This window comes from Embiotoca jacksoni, unplaced genomic scaffold (assembly GCF_022577435.1).
Source record: "Embiotoca jacksoni isolate LCO1_2020_lvr unplaced genomic scaffold, fEmbJac1.0.p SCAF_12, whole genome shotgun sequence".
Lineage (NCBI taxonomy): Eukaryota > Metazoa > Chordata > Actinopteri > Embiotocidae > Embiotoca > Embiotoca jacksoni.
In genome coordinates, this window is record NW_027185252.1 from 16,850,428 (window position 1) to 16,874,453 (window position 24,026).

Genomic DNA, 24,026 nt, shown 5'->3' on the forward strand with positions numbered 1-24,026 from the left:
TTTATCAAAACCTTGTCAATAAATCGTTTAATCTCGTATTCAGGTGGAGAAGTCTCTTCAAGTTAAAATGACCCAATCTAGTGACATTTAGCATGCTTTAGCTTCTTTGCACCAAACATTGTGCTGACGAGACTCCAGGATGTCAGTGCCCTGCTGAAAAAGTGAGCAGCACACAATCCTTATGATGCTTTTATAGGATACGTTACTTCATGTTAATTAGTGAGTTTAAGAGGTGCTAGTTGACTTCTATTAGCTTCGTACAAAACAAGGATAATTGTTTCCAATTTTACAGTTTTTATGCTAAGCTAAGTCAACTGCTCCAGCTTCATACTGATCAGAAAGACATGAGAGTGATATTGACTTTCTTATTTAACAGTCAGCAAGAAAGCAAATTGTATGTTCCCCAAAATGTCAAACTCCTAAAGAACTGTTCATGTAGCACAACCATAGAAGACATGAGAGTTAAAGTTGATGTGAGTTAAATGGATCTTTGAAGGTGATGTGTTTAAAATGTTGAACAGATGATGAAGTTATTATTTTTGTAAATCTTTAGTAGGAGATTTTCCACCATCTTACCGCAAATGAGTTAACGTTGTTGTTATCGTGGATATCAAACAGCATCACTGGGCTTCTGGAGCTCCGTCCGTGAAGGTCAGCCTCGTTCTTCACAAACTGTAACACGGAAACAACATGTCAGCTGGCACACTTTAAAATGAAAGCCTGTCTTGGAGACTGCACCACATCCTGTCCGGCTGAAAGTATTATCATACTTCAGGGGCCGACAGGTTGAGTTTCCCTGTAGGTGGAAGTTTTAACCTCGTAGCCGCTTTTGAAACAGAGGCCAACATGTGAAACCTATAAATACTGACCAATAAATATGTCACTGTCCTAAATAAACTTCCAACCTCCAGCAGGAGCTAAGATGTCACGCCTCTACACGGAACAACAACAGCATGCTGAATTTGATGAAAACAGAGTAACTTGAAATCTCAGGCACAATACCTCCTTTTACAATCCCTGGAAATCTGAAACTAAATATACACTGTAAAACATTCGCATGTTAGTAGAGCACACACCAACATGCAGACTTGCAGCTACAAGCAATGTGACCAGTTTAATTACTCTTGACTTTACTGAGCCAGCAGACCCATTCGGAGCTAAAATCAACATCAGGCTGAATCTATAAGTTAGTTCCACACAGAAATGTCTGCTTCAGTGCTTCACAACATCTATTTCAGGGAATCAAACTGTGGCCGACAGCCCATGTTCCAGAGTGAGCCTGATGCAACACTACACACCATGCAGAAGATACCTCTGCAGGGCTATTTCGCCTGCTGCCCGGGGCTGCGCGGCCCCCTCTGTCCCCCTCTGCGCCTTCCCCCTCTGTCAACTCCTTCTCCCCCCTCAGCCAGCCCTCCAGCACCGGCCCGCCGCAAGGGCTCACGCTGCGAGACAGATGTGGGGAGGGAGGGGAGAGCAGGAAGTCCTTCCCTTGAGGTGGGGTGAACGTGAGGAAGGGGGTGGCCGAGCTGGGCCTGGGCGGGTAAGGGGGAGGCAGAGGCGAGGCCGACGGGGAGGCCATAGGGGAGACGCAGTACGGGCTGCCGGTGATGGGAGGAACAGGGCTGGCGGAGTAGGGCGGGGGCAGGTACTCGCCGCAGCGGTAAGACACGGTGGGTAGAGGTGGCAGGGGAGGGGTGGGGGCGGCAGGAGGACTCCCGCCTCCCACGGTCAGGGAGATCCACTCGGAGGAGATGGCGTGGACCTCAGGGGACACGGAGCGGCGAGGGGAGCGAGGGAGGGGCATGGGGGAGGTGGTCAGACGATTACGATACAGCTTTTTAGCGCAACAGGAGCGTGGGAGGAGAGAAGACGATGGAGGCAGACAGAGAAAGAGGGGATAAGGGAGAGGAAGAGGAAATGAAGGATGAGACAATTTCACTACAGAACAAATTAAAAGGTGGAAGTGAATGTGAACAGAATGGGCTGAACTTAGGAGGACTTCTGAGACACCACTGCAGTCTGAGATAATATGACTGTGGATCAACCTGATAGTGGCTTTACCCTCCACTCAATCTATGTGACCTCACCTGAGGAGAAGCGTTGGTGCTGCGCTGTGGCGACTGGCTGACGGGAGGGTCGGGGTACTCCACCCCGTTCTTGACGCGGGGTCGTCTGTTCACTTCTACGTAGGTGACGGGGAAGATGCCTTGGCGGTTGGTGCCTGAGACTTTGCCTTCATACCAGTTCTCATCGACTCTGCGAATCAGCGTGATCCTCTCTCCCTGCGCACGGGCAGGTTCAGAACATTAGTAATAAACATGGTGAACAACTTTCAGCATTAAAGTATTTGTATTTTGGTTGATTCCCACTGCACACCTTTCTGAAGGACATTTCCACCACTGTGTCCCCAGCGAAGTTGAAGCGGGCGACGGCCTCTCCGTATTCCAGTACCTGAACCGGAGCACTTTTCTTTGGCTGTGCTTTCTCCGTCGGGGGGAGGAGCTGTGCAAGAAGACAAAAATCAAAACTAACTGACCAAGATAGCATCTTTAGCATCTTTAAAACGCTTCAAAAGGTAGTTACAGATGCACTACATTGCGACTTTGAGTCACTGTCAAAAAAACGGGAATTACACTTGAGCATAATAGTTAATGGCCTTGAATTCTTATTTGGAGTAAAAGCAGGCAAACAGAACCAACATACCTCCACGTAGCTGCGAGGGAAAATCCCCACTCTGCCATGATGTTCGCCTTCAAACCAGTTCTGATCCACTTGTCGGATGATGTACACAATGTCTCCCTTCTGAAATGGTAGTTCCCTACGAAAAGTATGTTTTACGGTGAATAGTGTAATAGATAATTAGCTTGGAGGCTCAGATGGGTGGGACACACGTCATCTTTTCTAGTAGCAGTTATGTATCATTGCAGCTATTCTGCAGCTCTCAACAGTAATTTCCTGCGATTGTCAGAGATTTTTTTTGGCACCACTTCATCAGAAGTTGGCAACACCACCACAGTCAAAACAAATGGCTGTAAATATTTTAGCAAGGTTTACTCTGATAATCTTGAAATGATAAATGGCATGCATCTGTACAACGCCTTTTTACTTTGGTGGTTTACAGTTTACATACATTGGGGTTCTGTGTTTGCATACAAATTCTGATATATTCCACTTACTTTAGAGTTTCTGCTCTGAAGTCAAAGCGAGCCATCGCTGGAGTTTTCTGTGGAGATATCAAAAATTAAAAAAAATTCTGGCTACCACTCCATTCAGTAGGTATTATTCTTGGCATTGTACTAAGTCAGTAAAGGTTTTCTTTAAGACTAAATGCTCTGCTTTGTTCCTTTTTGCCCACTATTCTCTCTGTTATTTTTCCATTCATGTGTATTTTTCTGGAATTTGTGGTGAGCTGTAAATCTGTGTCGTCTGTCCTTTCAGTGCCCTCTCTGTACATAAATATTCTTGCAATGACAGGAATAACCTGCTTGTGACTGGCTGGGGAACTTGACCTCTGGAGCATACTCAGTTGGTCGTTACTGTGTGCTGTTTACTAAGACTGTGCGGCTCAGAAAGCCGGCACACCTTAGTAAACACAACAAGTGACACTACATCCAGATATAAAAAGAGGCTGGTGTGATCTGGACCTGAAGTTAAAATGTAAATGGTACAAACTTGCCTCCTGTTTTTCTATCACAGCACTCGCTCTTAATTTTTGACCCGGAGGAGAGAGCCACCAGGCTTGTCACCCCCACAGGCCGACTCACACAAACTGACAAAGCATCTGCCGTCTCTCTTCCTGCTTACACAAGGATAAGACGTGCACGCGGCCCCGTGTTGTACCTCAATGCCTGATTTCCTCTTCTCTGCGTTATCTGTGATGTTGAGCAGGTCTCCGAAGCGCTCGTTGGTGATGAACTGGTGGTGTGTCGGGACAATGCTTGTGTGTCGCCTCGACGCCGTGTCGGCCTCTTCCTGTTCCCGTTTCAGCCGTCGCTGCTCCTCCAAGATTTTCTGCCAGGAAACCAGACTGAGCTGTTTGTCCCCTCCAAATATGGGTCTCCTCTACTCTTACATTCATGGCACACACTCTTTATAATTTATAATATATTTTACTCATCCATAACAGCTCTCTCTCCAAAAATATTACCTATTGTGAGAGATTATACATACATTTTTGGCATACATTTTAAGAAAATGTACCTCTTTGTCTCCATGACGCCTCCTCAGTACGTCATCCTGGCTTTCTCCGTGAGCTGGAGACGAGTCTGAAACAGAAACAGAGAGGAGGTTATGCTGTGAAGCATTTTCCCCTACAACCTGAAGGCAAACTAACAAAAAAAAAAAGAGATAAAGAGAACAAAACTTATCAAACAGAAGGTGATGATATTGCAGTCAACTCCTTAAATTCCAGTAAACGGAAACATAAAAAAAATATACAATAAATATAATCATGCATGCTTTAAACGAACACCATCAGTTTTGCACTACCAAAACAAACTGCACACACATCCAAAAAAAGCCAAATGTAATCTTGCATGCACAGAGGAACCAACACAGAATGACCCAGTATGTGTTCATGAAAAAACAAATGGGAAACCTACTTTACCTTGGCCAAAAAAAACCACACACATTACATCATGGTTTATGTTGATCAACCAACCAGCATCTTTTTTTTTTTTTTTTACTTGATCATTACTTAATTTGCTACCCATAGATGTTTCATTCTGTGTCCCCGCAGCGAGGGGCCACAAGAAACAGCTATTAAAGTTTCAGGTTTGTGTCTGATGCTCCGAGTACCGTCTGTTGCATAAAATAAGTCAAAGCAGGAAACATCCCGTCTGACTACAGGAGATGAAAGATGGCAGATGTGAACAGTCCCAAAAAACGGAAAGAATACACACAAAAAAAAAAACAGACACGGTAAGACATCAGTTTGAGGAAGCGTATGCAATGTTATAACACAACGTCCTGCTTAAACATTACAGGTGAATTCTGGGAACGTAGCTTTTTATAGCCGTTTAATTGGAAGGCATTCAAAGTTACTGCCTGGATATTATTACATCGTAATAATGTAATAAAATACAAACTGTTGCTTGTATCGATGTAATGCTTACGCAGCCTCTAGCACTCATGCATACAACTCAAATCTGATGTCCAGGGAATATATATATATATATACGTTACCAAAAGCCTCCTGAACCTCCTACAGTCACTGAGGGGTTTTGATGCGTTTGTGGGACCATACACATTGACAGTGAAATGGAGGAGGAGCAAACAGCACACTCAGAATGAGATGAGAGGATTCCCTGTCACTTTGTAAACACACCACACAGACTAGAGATGGAAGAGGTGGTTGCATTTGCTTTGTGGAGAGAAGAGACACAAGGTGGAGAGAAGAGTCGAGGTAAATGAGTGACCACAGAGGGAGGAGGGTGACGGTGGTGAAGGGATGGAGATAGCCACCTCTGCGGTGAGCTGCCAGCGGCTGCAGTAGGTTCCCGTTGGCGTCCAAGCCCTGCCCGTTACTCAGGTGGTCAGTGTCGCTCCCCTCCCCGTTACTCAGCCGCTCCAGAACCTCCAGGGAGGAGAGGCGCTGGGGGATTAGAGGTCTGAGCTCAGGGGACAGGCTGCAGGGCCTGTGGGTGCCCGTCGTCACCTTGGTGGCTAACAGCGTCCTCCGAGTCTGGTGGGACTGCAGGTTCTTCCGTAACCTGAAGGGGGTGGGGCCCATGAGGAAGAGGCTCCCCGGCAGCATCTTCTTCTCAGAAGGTGGAGGCCTTTCCTGTTGGGTGGTGGCCTGCTGCCTCTCATGCCGGAGGATGGTGGTGAAGCGGGTGTAGGAGGCCGGGCAGGAGCCTTTACATTTGCTGGGTTTGAGGAGGAGCTGATGGTTCAGGTGGTGCAGGTGGTGGTGCTGGTGGTGGAGGTGGTTGTGTTGTGGAGGGGATGCTGTAAGCAGCGCTGAGGGACTCCTTGATCCACTGACATGTTGGTGGATCAGTTCAGGGGAACTTTTACTGAAGATCTGCTCGACTTCGGCCTCGGTGTTACAGGGGGACTCGGTCCGGACGTCCTGTCCGTCCGACGAGCAGGAAGCAGCCTCCTCCACTGTCACACTGTCCGGTGACAAGGCCTCCTCCCCAGAGCTTTTGCCCTCTGCCTCCACTAGGGAGCAGACATCTGTATGTGTGGTGTTGGCTACCAGAAGGGACTCCGCTGACACTGCAGACGCCATGTAGAGGAGGGCAGGACTGTGGTTGGGGCTGTGGCTGTGGTTGGAGTTCAGGGTGGGGAGGGAGGAGGAGCGGCTGGGAGCTGAGCTGGACCGCTGGATGATCATTTCAAACTCATTGACCCGTGATGACACGGCATCCCGTGGAATGTTCCCCCCTTCGTCCGCCTCTGACCTCTCGCCCTCGTCGGCCTTTGCCTTGTCAAAAAGAGAAGCCAGGCTGCGGACGCTGCCGTGGGGGCTGCAGCCGGCCGAGCTGGGCCGCTGGATGTGATGCATGGTCTTGTACAGGCTGGAAAACTCTGATGCGCTCCTCCTAATTGCAGGGGAATCATTCCCGAGACCGTCAGCGTACTCAGCGCCACAGCTGGAATTAGAGTCTGAATGATGCCCACTCTCTCTTTCCACTGCTCCGGCACAGTCTGTGTCACACGGCCCGGTGTAGAGATCCTCACAGCTGTGCGCCCTCGGGTGCCTGACAGTTCTAGTCCTGCTCTCCTGTATGTCGCCACCGGGTGGCAGCAGTTTGGGCTTGAATTTAGAGGGCAGGATTTGGGGTATGCAAGCTTTGGCAGCAGAGAGGGGCTTCTTACTCTTACACTGGTTACCTATTGCATTACTGGCAAGAACCGATCGACTATTTACAGAGGAGCAGGGTGAAATTATATAGCCATTCCCACCTTTATAATCCACTGGCAAGCATGCAGGACAACAGAATAAACAACATATTAGATTACAATGGTCACAGGTTTACACACATACACACTAAAACAGTCGGGCACATTTCTAAAATAAAGACCAAGTTCAATCAAAAGTAGATGAGAAGAGGAAGCAGACTTGATGCATAGTGCATCAAGTTATAGATGACTGTTCCGATAACAGCATGTATCTGCAGTGAGGAGTTATGCTTTGTAAAAATGGAACCAGAGGAAATGTAGTGTCTAACATAATCTTGCATTATTAAAACCACTGTAAACAGCAATATAACAAGTAAAACAAAAAGTAATAAAACAGTAAAACACCATGAAATGTTATGTGATGTTGGACATTATTTACAACCTTAAACTATTCAAATTTTCTGTTGTCTATTTTTATTCATGTTAGGAGTAACATCTTCTCCCGCTGCTTTAACCTCAGACATACATTTCCTCCACTTTAAGCAATTAAACAGACGGCTGCAGTGATTAATGGCTGCTGGCACTGCTGTTAATAAACTGCTGTGCTCCACGGCTGTAAATAAAAAATGTATCCTTAGTCAACCTGCCCGGTAAAACACGCCTGTCAGACCCTCTGAGATACACTCATGTCCGTTCTTGGCTGCAGCTCGTGCTTGTGATTGCACTACAGATGGTACTGGGAAATGACACAACACTTTCACATGCTGTGAGGCACTTCTGTAGCATGAGTGACCAATCTGTCACGTTCATTATCTGCCAGAAAGAAAACACACACACACACTGAAGAAATCGACTTGATATTATATCCACGGCGTATGGCAAGTGAAGAGTTACTGTTCTGGCCACTAAATAAAGCCCCGGAGGAGGCTCAGAGATTAATACAGATATTTTTTTGATTTCATGAGCACAAGACAGAAACACATGACGAAGTGTCTTTTTTTTCTTTGGGCTTGTCTACTCTTTACCTTCTGTGTCATGATGAGTAAGCAACTCTAATGATGAAGGTGGTGCCTCTGGCAGGGGGTTAATGAAGGAGCATTCGTGTCAGATGACTGCACGGCTCCACATTTCAAATGGTCAAAAATGTAAACAGCTATCTATATATGTCTTTGCTGTAAAAGTACTGACATGGATGATTCTTCTTTTACATTTTTCATGTCTAAAATGATAGCCATTATCATGGAAAATATTAGAAACTTCAACTCTGGGTGGGCAGTTTCTTATCTGACATCTGTTGTGCATCTTCCCACATGTAATGAAAAGTTACGGGTCACACTGTCCCTTCCTTCCTCTTCCTTACATCTCCTCCCCCAGTGTTTCTCTCCCCGGCCATGTGCGCAGGCATTCCAGCCTCTGACCTCACACTGACAGCTGACTTCCTCATGCCTGCCCTCCCTCTGTGTCCCTCTTGTTTATCTCTACCCTGTCTGGCCGGGGTTGTAAAGAGCAGAGCTCTGTTTATCTCGCCTGTACCTTCCCATCCATCCACTCTCTGGCTCTCCGCTCCCTGGCACTGGAAAGCTCTGGAGTCTTGCCCTAAGCCTGCCTAGCGACTGGCGACTCACAACTGGAGCGAAGAGGGGGGGGGGGGGGTAGAAAAATCCCCAAGGTTAGCTTCCATCGACTTAACAAGACCACCTCGCTCCCGCCATGAGTTTTCCAAAGCAGATGGCCAGCACGCGTTTGATGAAAACATCCATGGCATCAATAATAAATCAAAAACTGTTGGAGGGGAATGAATGCTGTGAGGTGATTGGCCGATGCTGTGAGGTCTGGGAGCAAAGAAAATGTGTGACTTCCAACAGAAAGGTAAACGGAAACACATATGTAACCCTGTCTGACAATTTGACCGGTCCAACATCAGTGTCTGTAACTCATAGGTTCTGTCTCAGCAGGAAGAGTGTTTAACGTGCTGCTGTCCTGTCTACCACATCCACACACACCTTTTGGCCATTTTACTGGCCACATATGTAAAGTGGCTGGTATCCTACCTTTAGAGGAGGAGGAGCTGCCTTGGCGCTTGTTTAGAGCCCGTAGACCTTGTAAGGGAATGTCGCCGCCCTCCAGGACGGTCTTGTAAACATGGCGGTCGCATTCTGGAGCCGTAGGCTCGCTGGGGGATGATCCTCTGTCCTGCTCCACCTCGCTGTGTCCAGACTTGCTCGAGGAGCTAGACAGAAAATAAGAGGAAGGCAGACAGCTAATTAAACAGTAAAATTCATTCAGTGGAGTTGTGCTACATGTTTTTGCAATAAACAGAGGCACACAAATTGGGTAATGAGCTGTCATCTGGTTCTTATTTAGCATATCTTGGGGTAATTCTTGTCTTTGCAGACTTGGGGGAGACAAAATAATCAGAGACAGAAAAAAAAAAAAGCCAAACTCGGGTAGGAAAGTGCAAAGTTTGGAGGCCGATGTTGAGAGCAGGCACCGACTACAACAGATATCTCGGCATTCCAGAGGCCAGCAGGACAGATCTCTATAAATATTCCCCGAACATTCCCACATGGTGCATCAGCCGCTGCCACGCACCTGCACAACTCTCAGGTTTACTCTCTTTCACATGCTGTCATGTGTTACTCACGCTGCTCCTCTATTAGTAACAAACAGGGTCATTAAACAGACAGCGTCTAGGCTGGAATAAAAATACACCCAAACCCTTTTCACTAGTGTGGGAAGAGAGAGGGATAGCGTATATTTTCCAAAATGTGTTCAACATCTGCGGTGTTGCCAAGACAGAGTTTTACACACTTGCACACATGTATGGATACATTACTGTCTGTGTTCATTACCTGAACAAGAAGCTCTTTCATAGCTGCTAGAAAAACACATGTGCACTGCTGACTGCTGAGATCCATTAAAATGATTTTGGCTCAAGGTTACTCACAAAAATTCACATAAATGCTTTACGGGAAATGTACAGTACAGTACAGTACAGGAGCCACGCAGGATTTCAGATCCTCTCCTGGGAAGGTTCTAGTGAAATCAAATGCCAGTATAATGGCTGAGAGAGCAGTGCTCACTGCAGTTTAAGAGTAATGATTATCTGAGTATCTAGACTGAATTAAGGTCATTTAAATGGCAATTACTGAGCATTTACTACGGCATCAAACAGACAGCTCTTGTTTTGAGGTCATACAAACAACTTGTGATCATTTACATCAACCTTCCACACTGCGGTGATACCTGCTTGCTACTTTAGCTGTCTATTTGTAAGAGAGAGACAATCATGCACACCCAGTGAGTGTGCAGCTGAAAATACACATTTACTGAGCACTTCATTCATCTAAAGACAGTAGACATGCACAGAAGGTTTTTGGATTTTTCAATCAAACATGATCTTTACAAGGAAGTTCTTCAAAGGTCTCCAATTTCAACCAACAAAAAAAACATCCTGCCATAAACATATGTGCCTTTGAGGGAAGTCAGTTTATGAGTTGAGGTTTCCTTTGAAAACCTTTGGGTATGTGAACCTCCACCACCCTTTCATCAGCAATGTCTTCCTTTCAAATTAACAGCGAATCAACACATTAAAATGATGGATTAGAAATGTCTTTTTAAATGCTTGGCCATGATGACATAATGATTGTAGCAGATGGGAAGCTCTCAGCAGAAATGGAGGGAGACGTTTATTTTCTCTGGACTGTTACTTCGGCTCAGTCACAAATAAATACACAAGATGACAATCTCATAAGACAAAAACCTAAAAGACCAAGGGGCTTGCTGAGCTTTGTTTTAATACAAGCACGCTTCATCTTTCATAATCCGCTTGCCGGTCATAGATCTGTACACACATTCAGGGGGAGATAACGGTTTTTAAGTTATGCAGCAGCTGGGCGAGTTCCCTCTATCCCAGTGACATCCAGGTTGCTGTCTTTAAATAAATCAACACATAGCAGCCATGTCTCCAAGCTACAACCACCCACCCTCTGAAAAAATTAAATACAGACAGAGGACACACTGTTCTGGAAGCTTTTTGCCTTATTAACAGGATCTCCTCAGGAAGCAGGAGTCCCCCTGCTGTAGGCGGGCGAGCTCTACAGGGTGGAGAAAAGCGCTCACTGACATTTATCCCCAGAACAAGCCTTAAAAAATCATCTACATCCTGGAAGGAGGACGCAAAGATTTAAAGCACAAGTATTGAAATAAGAAGGGGAGGCATGGACTTACTATTGCTGCAGGTCGGACGCTGTTTCCAGGGGGCTGAAAGAGGGGGCACTCTGCAACAAACCAAACAAAGAAGTCATTGATAGCTCCACAGGAAGGTCTCCTCCAGCTAGAACAGAGGCAGGGGCATTAGCCAGAGCCAGACTCTCTCTTCTCTTCCTCTCTGCCGTTCAGGCGCTGCTCTGGGTTTCTGTCTGGAGCACCCGGGTTTCTGAGCTTCTCTGGACTCGGCTTGGCATGGAGGAGTAAAGCGTGTGTTTTGGCCCGCATGCAAGTTGGAGAAAACAAGCGGCAGTAAAGAGAGTGGAAGGGTGGGAGGGATGGGGTGGGTGGGCGTGCATCGGTCAGGGGGCGCCCATGCGGGGAGGGGGCTGTCACAGGCTCAGCCAATGGGCTGCTGTCTCCCTGTGAAGCCATCTCTTTTGTCTGGTATTGAGTCACTCTCATTACCACCGGACCAGACCGGGGGACAATTAACCAGCTGGTGGTGCGAGGAGGCCGAATTACACACATACACAGACGCGCGCACACACACACACACACACACACACACACACACACACACACACACACACACACACACACACACCTGTCAAAATCGATACAAATGCTGACTGACAAAGTAAATACAGAAAAACATGTAGAAACAGATAATTATAACAATGTATTAAAGACAAAGAGGGAAAATATGAAGACAATAAAAAGATAGACTGCGAGCCCAAAGTGAAAGGATAAGTGTTTAAAGGACTACAAGTGTAGTTGTTATTTAGTAGCATAACACAGGGGGCATCATTCATTCACTGTGGCAGCACCAGCATTTTGAATGGTTTAGAGCCAACTAATTTTAGCCCACTGTTTCTGTTGCTTTCCGCTTTTCGGACGTCACGGCAAGTAAAAATAACAGACGTGACACGGGCACTATGAATAAGAGCACAAGTGTTGTTTGCAAATACGATTGCACAATCCCCATCCCAGCCAGCCGGGCCCTGCTGTTAATACCACATCCACTTCCCCACGGCACGGCCAGGCCTCCGCTTCCCACACCGATGACCAGACAAGGAGCATTTCTGAACAGCTCATTTGCCACAACATGCCTTTCCACTTAGTTGCCAGGGCAGAGTGATCATTAATAACCTCTCAGAATAGGTGCCTATCTTTATAAGAGCAGAACATCAGGCTGGCAGGTCTATAGTTTGATCTATTTATAAAGCCAAATGTTCCATGTCAACTCGGAGAACACATCAGTGTCATTGAATAATCTGCGGCTCTTCCTTGGTCCGCCACGTCTTGTGCGCCCCTCAAATCTGATAGCAGCCGGGGAAGATAGTGTCCTCTGACACCCCTGGATAATTGGGCTTACAAGCATGCAGCATCAGTGGAAAGTAAACAGGAAACAAGCATGGGAGGCTTATCTAGAGCAAAGGAATGGAATCTTAATCTGGTTATTTACAAGATGCCTGATTAGAGTCAGTTTATGTGAACTTTTTTACATTAACGGGTGAAACTGTTCAATTTGTAACTAATCTTAAAAATTATTCTGTGATAGTCACGTCAACTTTTTTTTATCCGGTTTATTAAAAAAAGGCAGCAAATAGAAAATAGGAATGAAAGCGTAAAGGAGAGACCCTATGACTGGTTTGATGTATGTGGTACTGTCACACATAAAGGATGAAACAACCTGCTTAACGGAACAGTGTGTAGGATTTAGTGACATCTAGCAGTGAGATTTCAGACTGCAACTAACTGAATAACCTTTCTCTCAACCTCCCCGTCCAAGCGTGTAAAGGGAGTCATAGACTGTGTGTAAAAATGGACGTAGTCTTCGGGTCTGAAAAGTGAAGCCAATGTGAGAAGTGTCTTAAAGTGCAATACCACTGAGGGCCGACTCCAAAAAACATTTGACTCCATTAAAATCCCATTCAAAAAATGTCAACTTCTCTCATGAAATTCAAAGTTAAAAATTGGCGATCAGCAAGGAGCAATCAACTGTGACATCACCCATCAGATTGTGAACTGTCGTTCTGAAGCCTCGAATTTGGTATTTCCGCCGTCTACATCTTGCTATTTTGGAGCCAGAAGTGACCATATTTGGACAAGCTGGGGAGGAGGAAGCGATGGATCTGACTCGATCTCCATGGACACTACGCTCCGCCCCCCTCTTGCAGAACTGTGATTGCACTACAAGCCTGTCAATCAAATATACCTCTTTTTGAGGCCTAATATCTAATTATCAATGGAAGTATTTTCGGATGGACCACCAGAAAACTAATAAGAAGGAGTGGCTTTAGCAAATGACACCATAATGACTCATGGAAAAAAATTGACTGACTTTGTATTTCATGAGAGAAGTTCAATGGGAGTCTACGGCGCCAAGGCCTTTCTGGAGCCAACCCACAGTGGTACTGTAATATAAGGCAGTTTCACACTGACCTCACTTTCTAGAGCTGAAAGCTAAATGTCCATTTTTATATAAACTCTATGGTTCTTGGTCATATCTATCTTTCGCTCCTCCCCAACTAGCCCAAATATGGTCACTTCTGGCTCTAAAAAAAACCCCAAAATGGCGACTGACAAAATGCCAGACTCAAGGCTTCAAAACAGCAATTCACAAACCAATGGGTGACATCACGGTGGGTTGACGCTTGGAGAGAATCTACGGTGGCTGTCAAACTTGACGAAAACGCGAAAGAGCCAGAGTTTAGTTTGTCCATTATGGGCTGCTGTTGAAACATGGCACTGCTCCATGGAAGAGGACCCACTCCCTATGTAATTATGTAGGGCTCATTTTATGGTAATAAAACCACAACAATTCAAATTTTCAGGTGATCATATACAAATGAAAAAATTATGATAAATATTACATGTCAATGCCAATGGAGCCCCCTGAATCCTACACACTGACCCTTTAAAGCCGTACGAGTGGGAAAGGTCTGGAGCTGTATATGGACGCGAAGGAAGGATTCTGTGAGTCAGTGGAACACCGATGACAGTGTTTCTGCAGAATTTCATGTGCATGTTTCCTAACAGGTGTCCCCTGCTACTCAGAGCTCAGACTCCTGTATGCCGCTTTCATATTCAAAATAGCGATCATGAGTGTGTCATGGTAACATGAATCCCATTCTTTCCAGGGCCTTATTTGTGTTGATATGTTCTCATGAAAACAAACAGCTCCCCCAGTGTGAAGGGCCTGTTATAGCCCCGTCTCCCCGCCACTAAATGCTTAAAGGTAAAGGTTAAGTGTATAAGAGAGGTTAAATATGAAAGCACAATGAGCTGGCGGGCTTACAGAGTCGCTTCCTTTAGAATATGTCAGGTGGTGATGGTGGGGGCTCTAACTCGGCGCTGAGACAGTGTGGCAGCAGCCCCCACGTCAGCATATGCTCGACAGATGGAGTCACTCTGTCGGTTGTAGGGGCCAAAACGCTCTTCCCGACCATAAACATGTGTGGAATTCCAGCTCCAGTTCGCTGCACGTATCGATGAGCCACTGTGTGACCGTAACTGTCACTGGAGGAGTTTTCGCGCTCATCTACAACCTAGAAGTCGTTAATATTAATCAAGAGGACCATTATTGTGATTATACACACAGGTGTCACTCTTACTCAGTAGCTATTAGGCGACGAGAAGTTGATACATGAATAAGTAAGGATAATTTGACAGACCAGGATTAAGAGGAAGAATAAAGAGTCCAGTCTTGTAGGATTAGATTGTACTTTACTGTAAGCCGGCTCTTTAAAGATGTTGGTTGACAACTGGCTAATTACCATTAGTGTGAAACCACACAAAAACTGTTAAAGATGCGGATCAAAGGAATTAATTGTCCTTTTAATACTGTCCGAGAGGTTTACCCATAATATAATACTACTTCATTAGTAGAAGTGGATCTCCTCAAGAACTTTAAAAAAAGACTAGACTTAACTAAACCAGAGCCAAGAAGGCCCGGCTCTTCATTTAACCCCTCGGCACCGTGGTTTCTGCAGACTTCCAGCCACATCTCTCCGCCGTTTAAACCACGTGAGCGCTGATATGTCAATCAAACTCCAATGAGCCAGTGTGTCTGGCTGAGCCTTAAGGTCAAATGCTGCACATACCAGGTGCAGCTTTAGAAGTGACTTTGACATTAAACAGGAGCCAGTCACCGAGCCGAGCTCATCTGGCAAACATCCAGGCTGCCATGAGACATGAGAGTCGGCCGCTAAACCTCCTCCACATATACACTAACCTGGAACAGGGGGCTCTGCCCCTGTGACTCGCTGATGCTAGGACATGACCTCATGTCGCAGCCAGTGGTGCCACCTCATATGATCCAGGGTGTGGCGGTGGACTGACAACAGAGCGAGGAGAATCAACATCTGTTTGTGGGCGGCCAGTGCCACACTTCGTCTGGTGCCAGCTGAGGCCCGAGGCGTGGATTTGTCATGACACTGTATACTGCTGCAGCATGCCCGCACCCCTTTGGATATTTTGGTAAATATACCAGATAGCAGGCAGGCAGACAGACAGCAATTATTATTTCAAGTGCTGGGGATTATCCTGGAGCCTAATGCTCGCGTGGACTGTAGTCTCTCCAAGTGAGGAGTGACTTCTGGATGAATCCAGTCCAGGTCTCCAGCTTATGATATGTACTCTAGTTGGCAGGATGCACATCGAAATGAACAAAACGGTTTCCTCTGTAGGTGTTGAGTTAACGACGCGGGAGAACAGGGAAGCTGCCATAGTTGGCAAGAGATCAACAGATCCCATTGTAAAGAAGATACAACGAAGATATACCGTCCTGCTAGAATTTAATTGGTCCTTTATCATGAGCACCTGTGCTACTACTGGAGTATAATAAATCCTAATCAATAATAAACCTTATTAAACATTAATTATCTAAACAGCACAGGGATAAAAGCCACAGCTAATGCAAGTGGTCAGACAGTTTTGTGTTGCCTGAGCTGATTGTGCTCACTCAGCCTCACAAGCAAATAAAATGCTGAGAAACACTGTGAGGGCAAAAATAGAGCTCCTTTTACTATTTGGGACAAAAAAAATCCTTTCAAATTACATGAGGTGATGATGAGGACTCACAGTCGCTACAAAAGGTGCTTTGAAAAGTTTGTCTCAGGTATGATTGTTGAGAGGAAATACATTTTCCCCACACGCATGCTATCACAGAACTTTTTATGTGCGGGGTCGATTAAAAAATGATTCATTATAACACTGTCAGGGAAAGTGGGAGAAGAAACTGAAGTAGTCCTGACAGACGGACACAGTTTGTTTTAAACATTATTTGAACATGGATGTTATCACATGCAATAAAATACAATATGCTATCCGTCTGAGGACAGCGACCACTTACCGCTTTGTCAAACTCCATCTCTGAAAAGAATTTATACCAAGGCTCATTCTCTATATCTACATCTTCTGGACTTACATCCTGAGTCTAGGAGCATGGCAACAAGAAGAGGAGGAGAAAGACAAAGAGAAGACAGTTCAGACAGCACAGAATATACATACCAGGGTAATGAGCCTTTTAGATACTGTTGATTGAGCCAGTGTTTCAACCCAAAACCGTGAATGATCAGCAACACTGGAGGTGTTCTCACTGAAGAAGACACCCACTGATTTAAAGGATAAGTTCATGTTGTTCCAAGTCTATGTTCAGAATAGTTTGATATGTTGGAAAAATGCTGTCTATATGATAAATATAAAGCAACAACCTGCAGCAGGTTGACTTAATAAAGCATAAAGACTGAAAACAGTTGGAAAACAGGTGGAAATAGCGAGCCGGGCGATGTTCAACAGGAACAAAATCTGCTTACCAGCACCTCTCGAGCTCACATATTAATACTTAATATCTCTTTTGCTTCATCTGTAAAAAAAAACTAGAAGTTTCTTGTGAGGCAAACAGTTGAGACCTCACTGCTTTCAGCCACATGATAGTCCAGCATGAGATTGTAATTGTGGAGGTTACAATTTATCATTTTTATAAATTTAACAAACAAGAATAAAAATCACAGTCATTGAGCTTTAGAGGTGCTGCCGGGCAGATGTTGTTATCAGGATAAAATGGACAATATGGTATAAGATTTGTCAATCTTGTCAAATCGTCAAGGATATCATCAATAATAAAATTCTTGAAAATATGACAAAGTACTGAAAATGATTTTAGTTTTAAATTTCAAGAACATCGAATTGCAATTAAATAAGTATTATATTTTTGTATATTTTGTAAGTGAGCATAGATGTTAGTGTTTGCCTTTAAATATTCATATATCTGTGGTTTGCTGTGCATCTGATCTTTTGTGACTAAACCACTTCCACTCCACTGAAGTTGCTCCTCTTTGTGGAACTAATGTTTCCACTTTTAGCCATGCTTGTTGTTGCTGTGTGTAAGTTACATACATAAAGTATGTCATATGGTAAAGTATGACGACACTACAACAACAACAAGTCGGAATATTGCCATTATTATAAAATGGATTTTTAAAATCATATTAAGAATCGTACCGATATTATTGTGATTGATAAGATATTTGGCACACCCCTGTTTGCAGGCTTTGTGCACAGCTAAGCAGCTTTAGCCCGATATTTGGACAGGTGGACTTCTCATTGCAACTAACTTCTCATCTAACCCTTGACAAGAAAACAAATAAGCATAGTGCCCGAAATGTCGTATTATTCCTGTAATAAAATACCCACATACACATATGTACATCAACAAAGTGTTTCTCTGTAAATGTTTCTCCAATCCATATTTTACTGTTCACTGTAGCTTAGTAAATAATTACTGTGAGGAAATGTTGCACTTCTTTAACGTAAGAAGAAACTCACTTATTTGACTGCTGGAGCCGGATTTTAGCCTCTGCTGAACTTATCAACGAACCTCGCATCTCTTCCGATGCAGTTGCTTTAAGAGGGAAACTCTCTGGAGTTCAGTTTGGACACAACACTCATTTTCAGCCATAAAAATGGCTTCAGTGTACATACGGGGATACGTGTATTACATTAAAATACACTTGCAAAAACTATGAACGTATCCTTTAAATTAGTCTTTTCCCTACAAAGTACTGTTATTTAAAGTGTACTATATATTCATTTTATTCTATCAAATAAACAAAACACATACAGATGATGACTGACAACACATGCATACTACTTTTTTACATGTGATATAGTAATAAAGTGAGCAGCAACACAAAACAACCACAGAGTACAATAAATGGACCAAACAGAGAAAATGACCACCTACAGCAACGAGGACACTCATCTAAAATCAGTGAGCATGTAATTGAAGAACAACAGAGTTCAATATTTCACAGGACGAACTGGAGCAAACTGTGATGAGTGCAGTGGTTGGCACTGGGATCAGGCCACGTCTCGGCTAGCGACATCCACTAGCTTGACGTAAATGGGCATCAGACGAGCGGTAATTACACAACTAACTAACTCCTTCATCACAATGATCCCCGATATTATGTAAGAGGGAAATGTAAAAAACTTGAAACCAGTGAAATGTAAATGCAAAAAAAAAAAAAAAGCCCTCAAGGACACTGAATGATGCCGCATCATTTCATTCACCACAAACTGGAAATGGAAGTGGAAGTGGGTTAGAGAGCGTTACACCTCCTCCGAAGAAAACACACAGCATCTATGTTTTGTGTCTGTGTGGATTCTCTCACAGCGAGATGATTCAGCCCAATAACCTTAAATTGAAGAGAGGAAGACAATGGCTATCCTTGTAAGTGATACTCCCCCCGCATGCTTCCAAGCAGGATCGTCTGTCACCGCAACAGGACACCCTTCAGGAATGTGGGGGCTTCACATACGTCGCCTTCCGAGCTGTTAGTAAAGCTGCCACCCGGGAGCTTAGATACAGAGGTGGTGGTGGTGGTGGTGGTGGAGGAGGGGATGATGGGTGGAGTGGGGGGACAGCTCACACGACATGAACACAGAAAGACAGAGAGCGGGACCGGAGAGAGAGAGGGAAGGAGGCAGGCGGCTAGCGTACCGTTCTCTCCAGCTTCAGCACCGACGATTTCCCTGGCTCGTACTCGAAGATGCTCCTGGGCTCGGCGCGGTACTTCCTGGTGTCTACCTTTTTATCCGGGGGCTCCCACTCGTTCCTGTGGAAAAGGGGGGTGGGGTGAGGGGATCGAAGAGAGCCAATCCTTATCAAGTAGTCTCCATGGCAACCAGCATAGGCTTTATTTTTTTTATTTTTTTTTTTGAATGTGACGTCCGCCCTCATTACGCCTGCTCTCTCTCTCTCTGTCTCTTCCCATCTCTCTCCTCCTCTAATGATGATATGATAGAAAATCCAATTCACGGCTGAGCCACATCAGTAATTTGATCAGGTAAACAAGATTGGGCCCCGTGACAAAAAACAGAACGCAGCATTTCCTGAGAGGATTTCTAAACAGACAGCCAAGGCTGAAAAAAGAAAAATCCCCTATCGTACGCATGATCATTCTCACCACACAAACCAACACGTTCTTTCAAATCAAATTCTTTCCTAGCGCCGAGAATCAGGCGGCATTTTTCAGCACCGCTGATAACGACGTGTTTAGGAATGCAGCGCTTCATCCATAACCACGGAGGAGCGACGAAGGTCAGTCCTCAACGTGTCATCTGCAGCTTTTGTGGGCAGCAGTTTATCCTCCATCACCTGTCCTCCTTCATCACTCTATCACTCATTTCTGTGGGAGCAGATCATCCCGTGTTGGTGTTGACATGTGTGTGTGTGAGAGACTAATCACACGCAGAGTAAAAACTGGAGGACACAGTGGTGGAAAACAAATAACCTCAGATTTGCAAAGTCAGGGAGAAGGAATAGCTTTTGTTTACTAGTTAGTAGGTGTATTTAATATAGTACCTTTCACAGACAAAGTCACAAAGTGCTTCACAACAGAAATAACAGCAGAATACAACAATATTAAAAGCAACCTACAATCACAGTACACAACAACAGACCACGGAAATAAAAGCCAATAAAAGGCCAATCTGAAAAGATACGTCTCAACACGTCTTTTGAAGGCGTCAACTGACACTGCCAGACGTAGATCGAGGGGACGAGCGCTCCACAGTTCAAAACCGAACTATACAAACTGTTCATTACAAGATTGTTTTTTTCTAGAGGTACTGCGAGAACATGCACATTATGGATACTGATCTACTGATTATTACAGCCATGGTTATGTATAAAAGGAAATGAACAGAAGTAGGATTTGCATAGTCGTCCTGTAATTTTCACATTTTTCTATCTTTTCTGAGTGGTAAACAGAGCTCCTTTCTTTGCTGTACTCTGCTGTGTGTTAAGTATCAAAGTAGATGGCCTACAGTAGTTGGGAGCAGGTGGAGGACACTGACCTTTTGGCAGCGGGTTTCAGGGAAGAGGACCGCGTTGGCACCGGCATCGACCGGCTTCTTGAATCCACCTCATCGTCACTTTTTGACCGTGGGACTGCTCTCACTGAAAACATCGACAGACATCATCAGCATCATAATGAGCTGCATTGTCGGATCTATCGAAATGTTTAAACATAAAACATGATGGATGATGCACAGATTATTTTTTTTAAATGAAAGTCCAGCTCCAAAACTCACCATCTTCCAAGTAACCAAAGGGGGTCGGACCGTCGTCTAAAAGAGCAGAAATAAAACAGTCAACAGTCATTCATTATAAGGTATTTCTCTGCCTGTCTCTGTTACTCCAAATGTAATGAATATAGCACAACACTAAATAATTCAGAAGGCACTATAAACACTGTTTTCCCGTGTTTTTCGCTTGCCTTACACCCTCCATTAGGCCGAGCATTACAGGCTCACTAAACACAAGCACAGTGTGTCAAATCAGAGCCGTTTACAGGAAGCATTACTGAGCTAAAACGGGATCCAAGCATCGATAAGCATCAAGGCTCTGGATCAGTAATGCACTGGAAAGCATAGAGGGCCATAACTGACACAGTCAGGGTGATATTTTCTGAGCGGTAACACAGACAGAATCATATCAGTCACAACTACACACAGAAGTCATTTACTTCATGTTCACTGTTGAGACTGAAAACCCAGACGAAGAATGAGAGACAGATCACACTGGGCAGTTTTTCTCATTCTGCATTTAAATCTTGCCTCCTTCTATAAACCAAACTCTACCATAAGCATCTTAAACTTAAACCTAAACAGTGATACGTGATTATTAAACACTGATTATTATGTGCAGCAAACTGAGTAAAGGTTGTGTACAGCCTCAGCTCTGGACAGGACAGGAAACGACCTCAATGCAGGACTGCAGCAGCACCTAGTGGCCACAATAGTACACTACCTCCCAGTAACTGTTCATGCTGTACTGCAGAACTGTTAGAGGAATAAGCATCTATAAATGAGTCAGATACTGAAAAGACAGCTGTCTGAAGCTGTTAATAGTAGATGGATAATGGAAAAATGAAAGGCCATGAGTTAATTGTTATGAATGAATTGTTACTTTCTGTGAAGTAAAATGAAAAAGACACTTGAAGATTTCGTGCATCATCCTTGTCAACATGTCATCATCAAAGTACTTAAAAGAAATCTGTCTATGTCTGCACAGGTCAACCTGTTTAGAGGCAGCCATCTTTAAAGGGATATTTCAAAGGCCTAATCCATAGTTTTTGTGACAAAATTTATTTGAATTAACTAGAGTATATTCACAAACTTTGCATGTGTTACTTATGTTTAACATTACAAGGGTACTCCAGCAATTTAGTACACATAATACATTTACCATGAGGTTGGGGGAGACACGCAAGAGACTGTTCAGCTGATGCAGTTTTGCCCCCTAGTATTGGTTTGCTTCAAATACACTTGATACTATACTTCCCAAGATGCCACATCATTAGTTTGTAATGTAGAATTGTTATTAAAGGAGCAGTCTCAGCCTTATCCGAGATAAGCCCAGTGACATCATCAGGGTCACTCCTGTCTAATGAGTTAACTGACTTTTACATGTATGTGTAAAATCAGAGGACTATCCCTTTAATATCTTAAATTTTTTTTAAGTGTCAAATGTATTATAAGAAAAACATCCGATAAACCCACTGAGCCAAAACATGACGACCTCTCAGACGAAGTAACTTAAGTTGATTATCTCGCAGGTTTCAAGATCTATATATAAATTAGACTGTGAGGGAACAGTCAGTTCTTATAGTCAACCTGATGGATGAAGTAAAGATGTGGAGGTGTAAAGACCTGAGCAGCTTCATCCAGGGATAAAACTTTGTGGCCAGACGACCAGCGTCACAGCATTTCTCTGAAAAAGCCACAGCTTGCGAGATGCTCCTAATCAGCAGTGGTGAGTATCAGTAGGCCGAAGAAGAACAAACTGTGACCCAGCAACAGGGTGTCGAGGGATGTGCTAGAACAAGTGATCTGTAGCAGCTCCAACTCTCAACTTACAGGACTTAAAGGATCTGCTGCTCATGTCTTGGTGCCAGAAACCACAGAGCAGAGTCCATTCCTCGGAGGGTTGGAGCTGTTTCGGTGGCACGTGGGGGACCAAGAGTCTATTAGGCAGGAGTGGGTCATCATGTTTTGGCTCGTCAAGGGACAAACTTACTCAATATGTTGAGTTTCAGAAGTGGGGACAGCCTCTTCTTCTGATCCCAGATTGTGTATTTGTAACACTCAGAGCAGTGGTCTTTTTCTCAACAGACATTTTAACTTGTCACAGCGGGAAAAGTGTGAATCATGTCAATGACGCAGTTACTGGATTCTTAACTAATGCTGCCTTCAAATGATTAAGTTGTAAAAACACTGTTGCTAGGTAACAGCAACGTGGACGCCGTCTAGAAGCCACATAGGCAAACAATTCAGCAAGCTAACAGGGGAATAACATAATGCAGGAAATGATAAGGCACAGAGGGAAAAGATGAGGCCATTGGGAAGATCAATATTTTCCTCTGTTGTAGGCTATCATCTAAGTTATGAAAACAGATTCTACAAGACTGAAATTACAATATACTAGCGAACATCCAAAGAAAAATGAACCTCCATTGCCATTGCTCCATTTTCCATAAATGTCTGCAAACTCAAGGCTTATAGAAAATTTTGACTTCCGACGTCGTGAATCCCACAACGGGGCCGTTCATATGGACTCTTGTCGTGCACACGGTAAATACGACCCCATTTCAACGCAGCTAAAAGGATTCCAGCCATGAGGCATTGTATTATTTACACCTGCTCTTTTCCTACTGTGACGAGCCAACATGTCTTCAGTGTAAAAGCCTTGTTGAATCCAAACAGAAACTTGTCTATAACTTGTCTTGAGTTTGATCAGGAAATCTGCACGAAACTTGCAGTGTATTCAAAACTTATGGCGATAGAGGCTCTATTTATGGTATGGAGCAAATGTTGGAAAATATTAGGTTAAAGCCTCTCAAATACTTTGTGCGTCTTCAAGGTGTGTGGTTTTGTACTTGCCATGTGGCACGTTACCTCAGATTAAACGCAGCAAAAGTATTTGAGAGGACTCAAGATGGCTGCAGATTAGTAAAGAGTGGAGTTACTACCATCAGATACCTTTTGATTTCATGTGAATGTCATAGTTCTCAGGGAAAATGTAGGTGGGGCGGTAAGGGTTTTCCTCAATAGGCTCTGAGCACAGTGATGGAGAGACAGAGGACAGGACACAGAGACACATAGAAAAACACACACATACAGGTGTTGGACAGAAACAGAGAAACACAACGGGCAAAAACTGATCAAACACAGAAACAACCAAATGCATCACTTACCAGGTATTCTGTGTATCTGTTTGAACATTGTCTTATACCAGTCTTTGGACTTTTCAGTGTTCTGAAATTAAAATGTGAAAATGATCAATTAATGACGGGTTAAGTGAGAATGTTCCTACTTTTTAAGCAGGAGTGCAGCAGTCCTGCTGATGTTCGACTGGGTGGGTTTGGTAGGACAATTAGACCCATAAGACA

General features: G+C 44.3%; 1 protein-coding gene across 8 annotated transcripts in view; it reads right to left on the minus strand.

Moving 5' to 3' along the window:
- The window catches only part of LOC138195598 (sorbin and SH3 domain-containing protein 1), a 42,588-nt gene that overhangs the window by 5,081 nt on the left and 13,481 nt on the right, over window positions 1-24,026 (minus strand). For 4 of the 8 annotated variants that reach the window (XM_069145173.1, XM_069145178.1, XM_069145177.1 and 1 more), the window contains 17 exons: window positions 23,832-23,892; window positions 23,617-23,691; window positions 20,668-20,703; window positions 20,431-20,533; window positions 19,073-19,187; window positions 16,421-16,504; window positions 11,083-11,132; window positions 8,904-9,082; window positions 5,467-6,927; window positions 4,204-4,268; window positions 3,844-4,014; window positions 3,180-3,226; window positions 2,707-2,821; window positions 2,380-2,505; window positions 2,091-2,285; window positions 1,313-1,837; window positions 577-672 (listed from right to left, as the gene is read on the minus strand). In XM_069145173.1, coding sequence (XP_069001274.1) covers window positions 577-672; window positions 1,313-1,837; window positions 2,091-2,285; window positions 2,380-2,505; window positions 2,707-2,821; window positions 3,180-3,226; window positions 3,844-4,014; window positions 4,204-4,268; window positions 5,467-6,927; window positions 8,904-9,082; window positions 11,083-11,132; window positions 16,421-16,504; window positions 19,073-19,187; window positions 20,431-20,533; window positions 20,668-20,703; window positions 23,617-23,691; window positions 23,832-23,892 — 3,504 coding nt within the window. The remainder of the gene's footprint in view (window positions 1-576; window positions 673-1,312; window positions 1,838-2,090; window positions 2,286-2,379; window positions 2,506-2,706; window positions 2,822-3,179; window positions 3,227-3,843; window positions 4,015-4,203; window positions 4,269-5,466; window positions 6,928-8,903; window positions 9,083-11,082; window positions 11,133-16,420; window positions 16,505-19,072; window positions 19,188-20,430; window positions 20,534-20,667; window positions 20,704-23,616; window positions 23,692-23,831; window positions 23,893-24,026) is intronic. The other 4 variants (XM_069145175.1, XM_069145176.1, XM_069145179.1 and 1 more) reach the window with 4 other exon arrangements.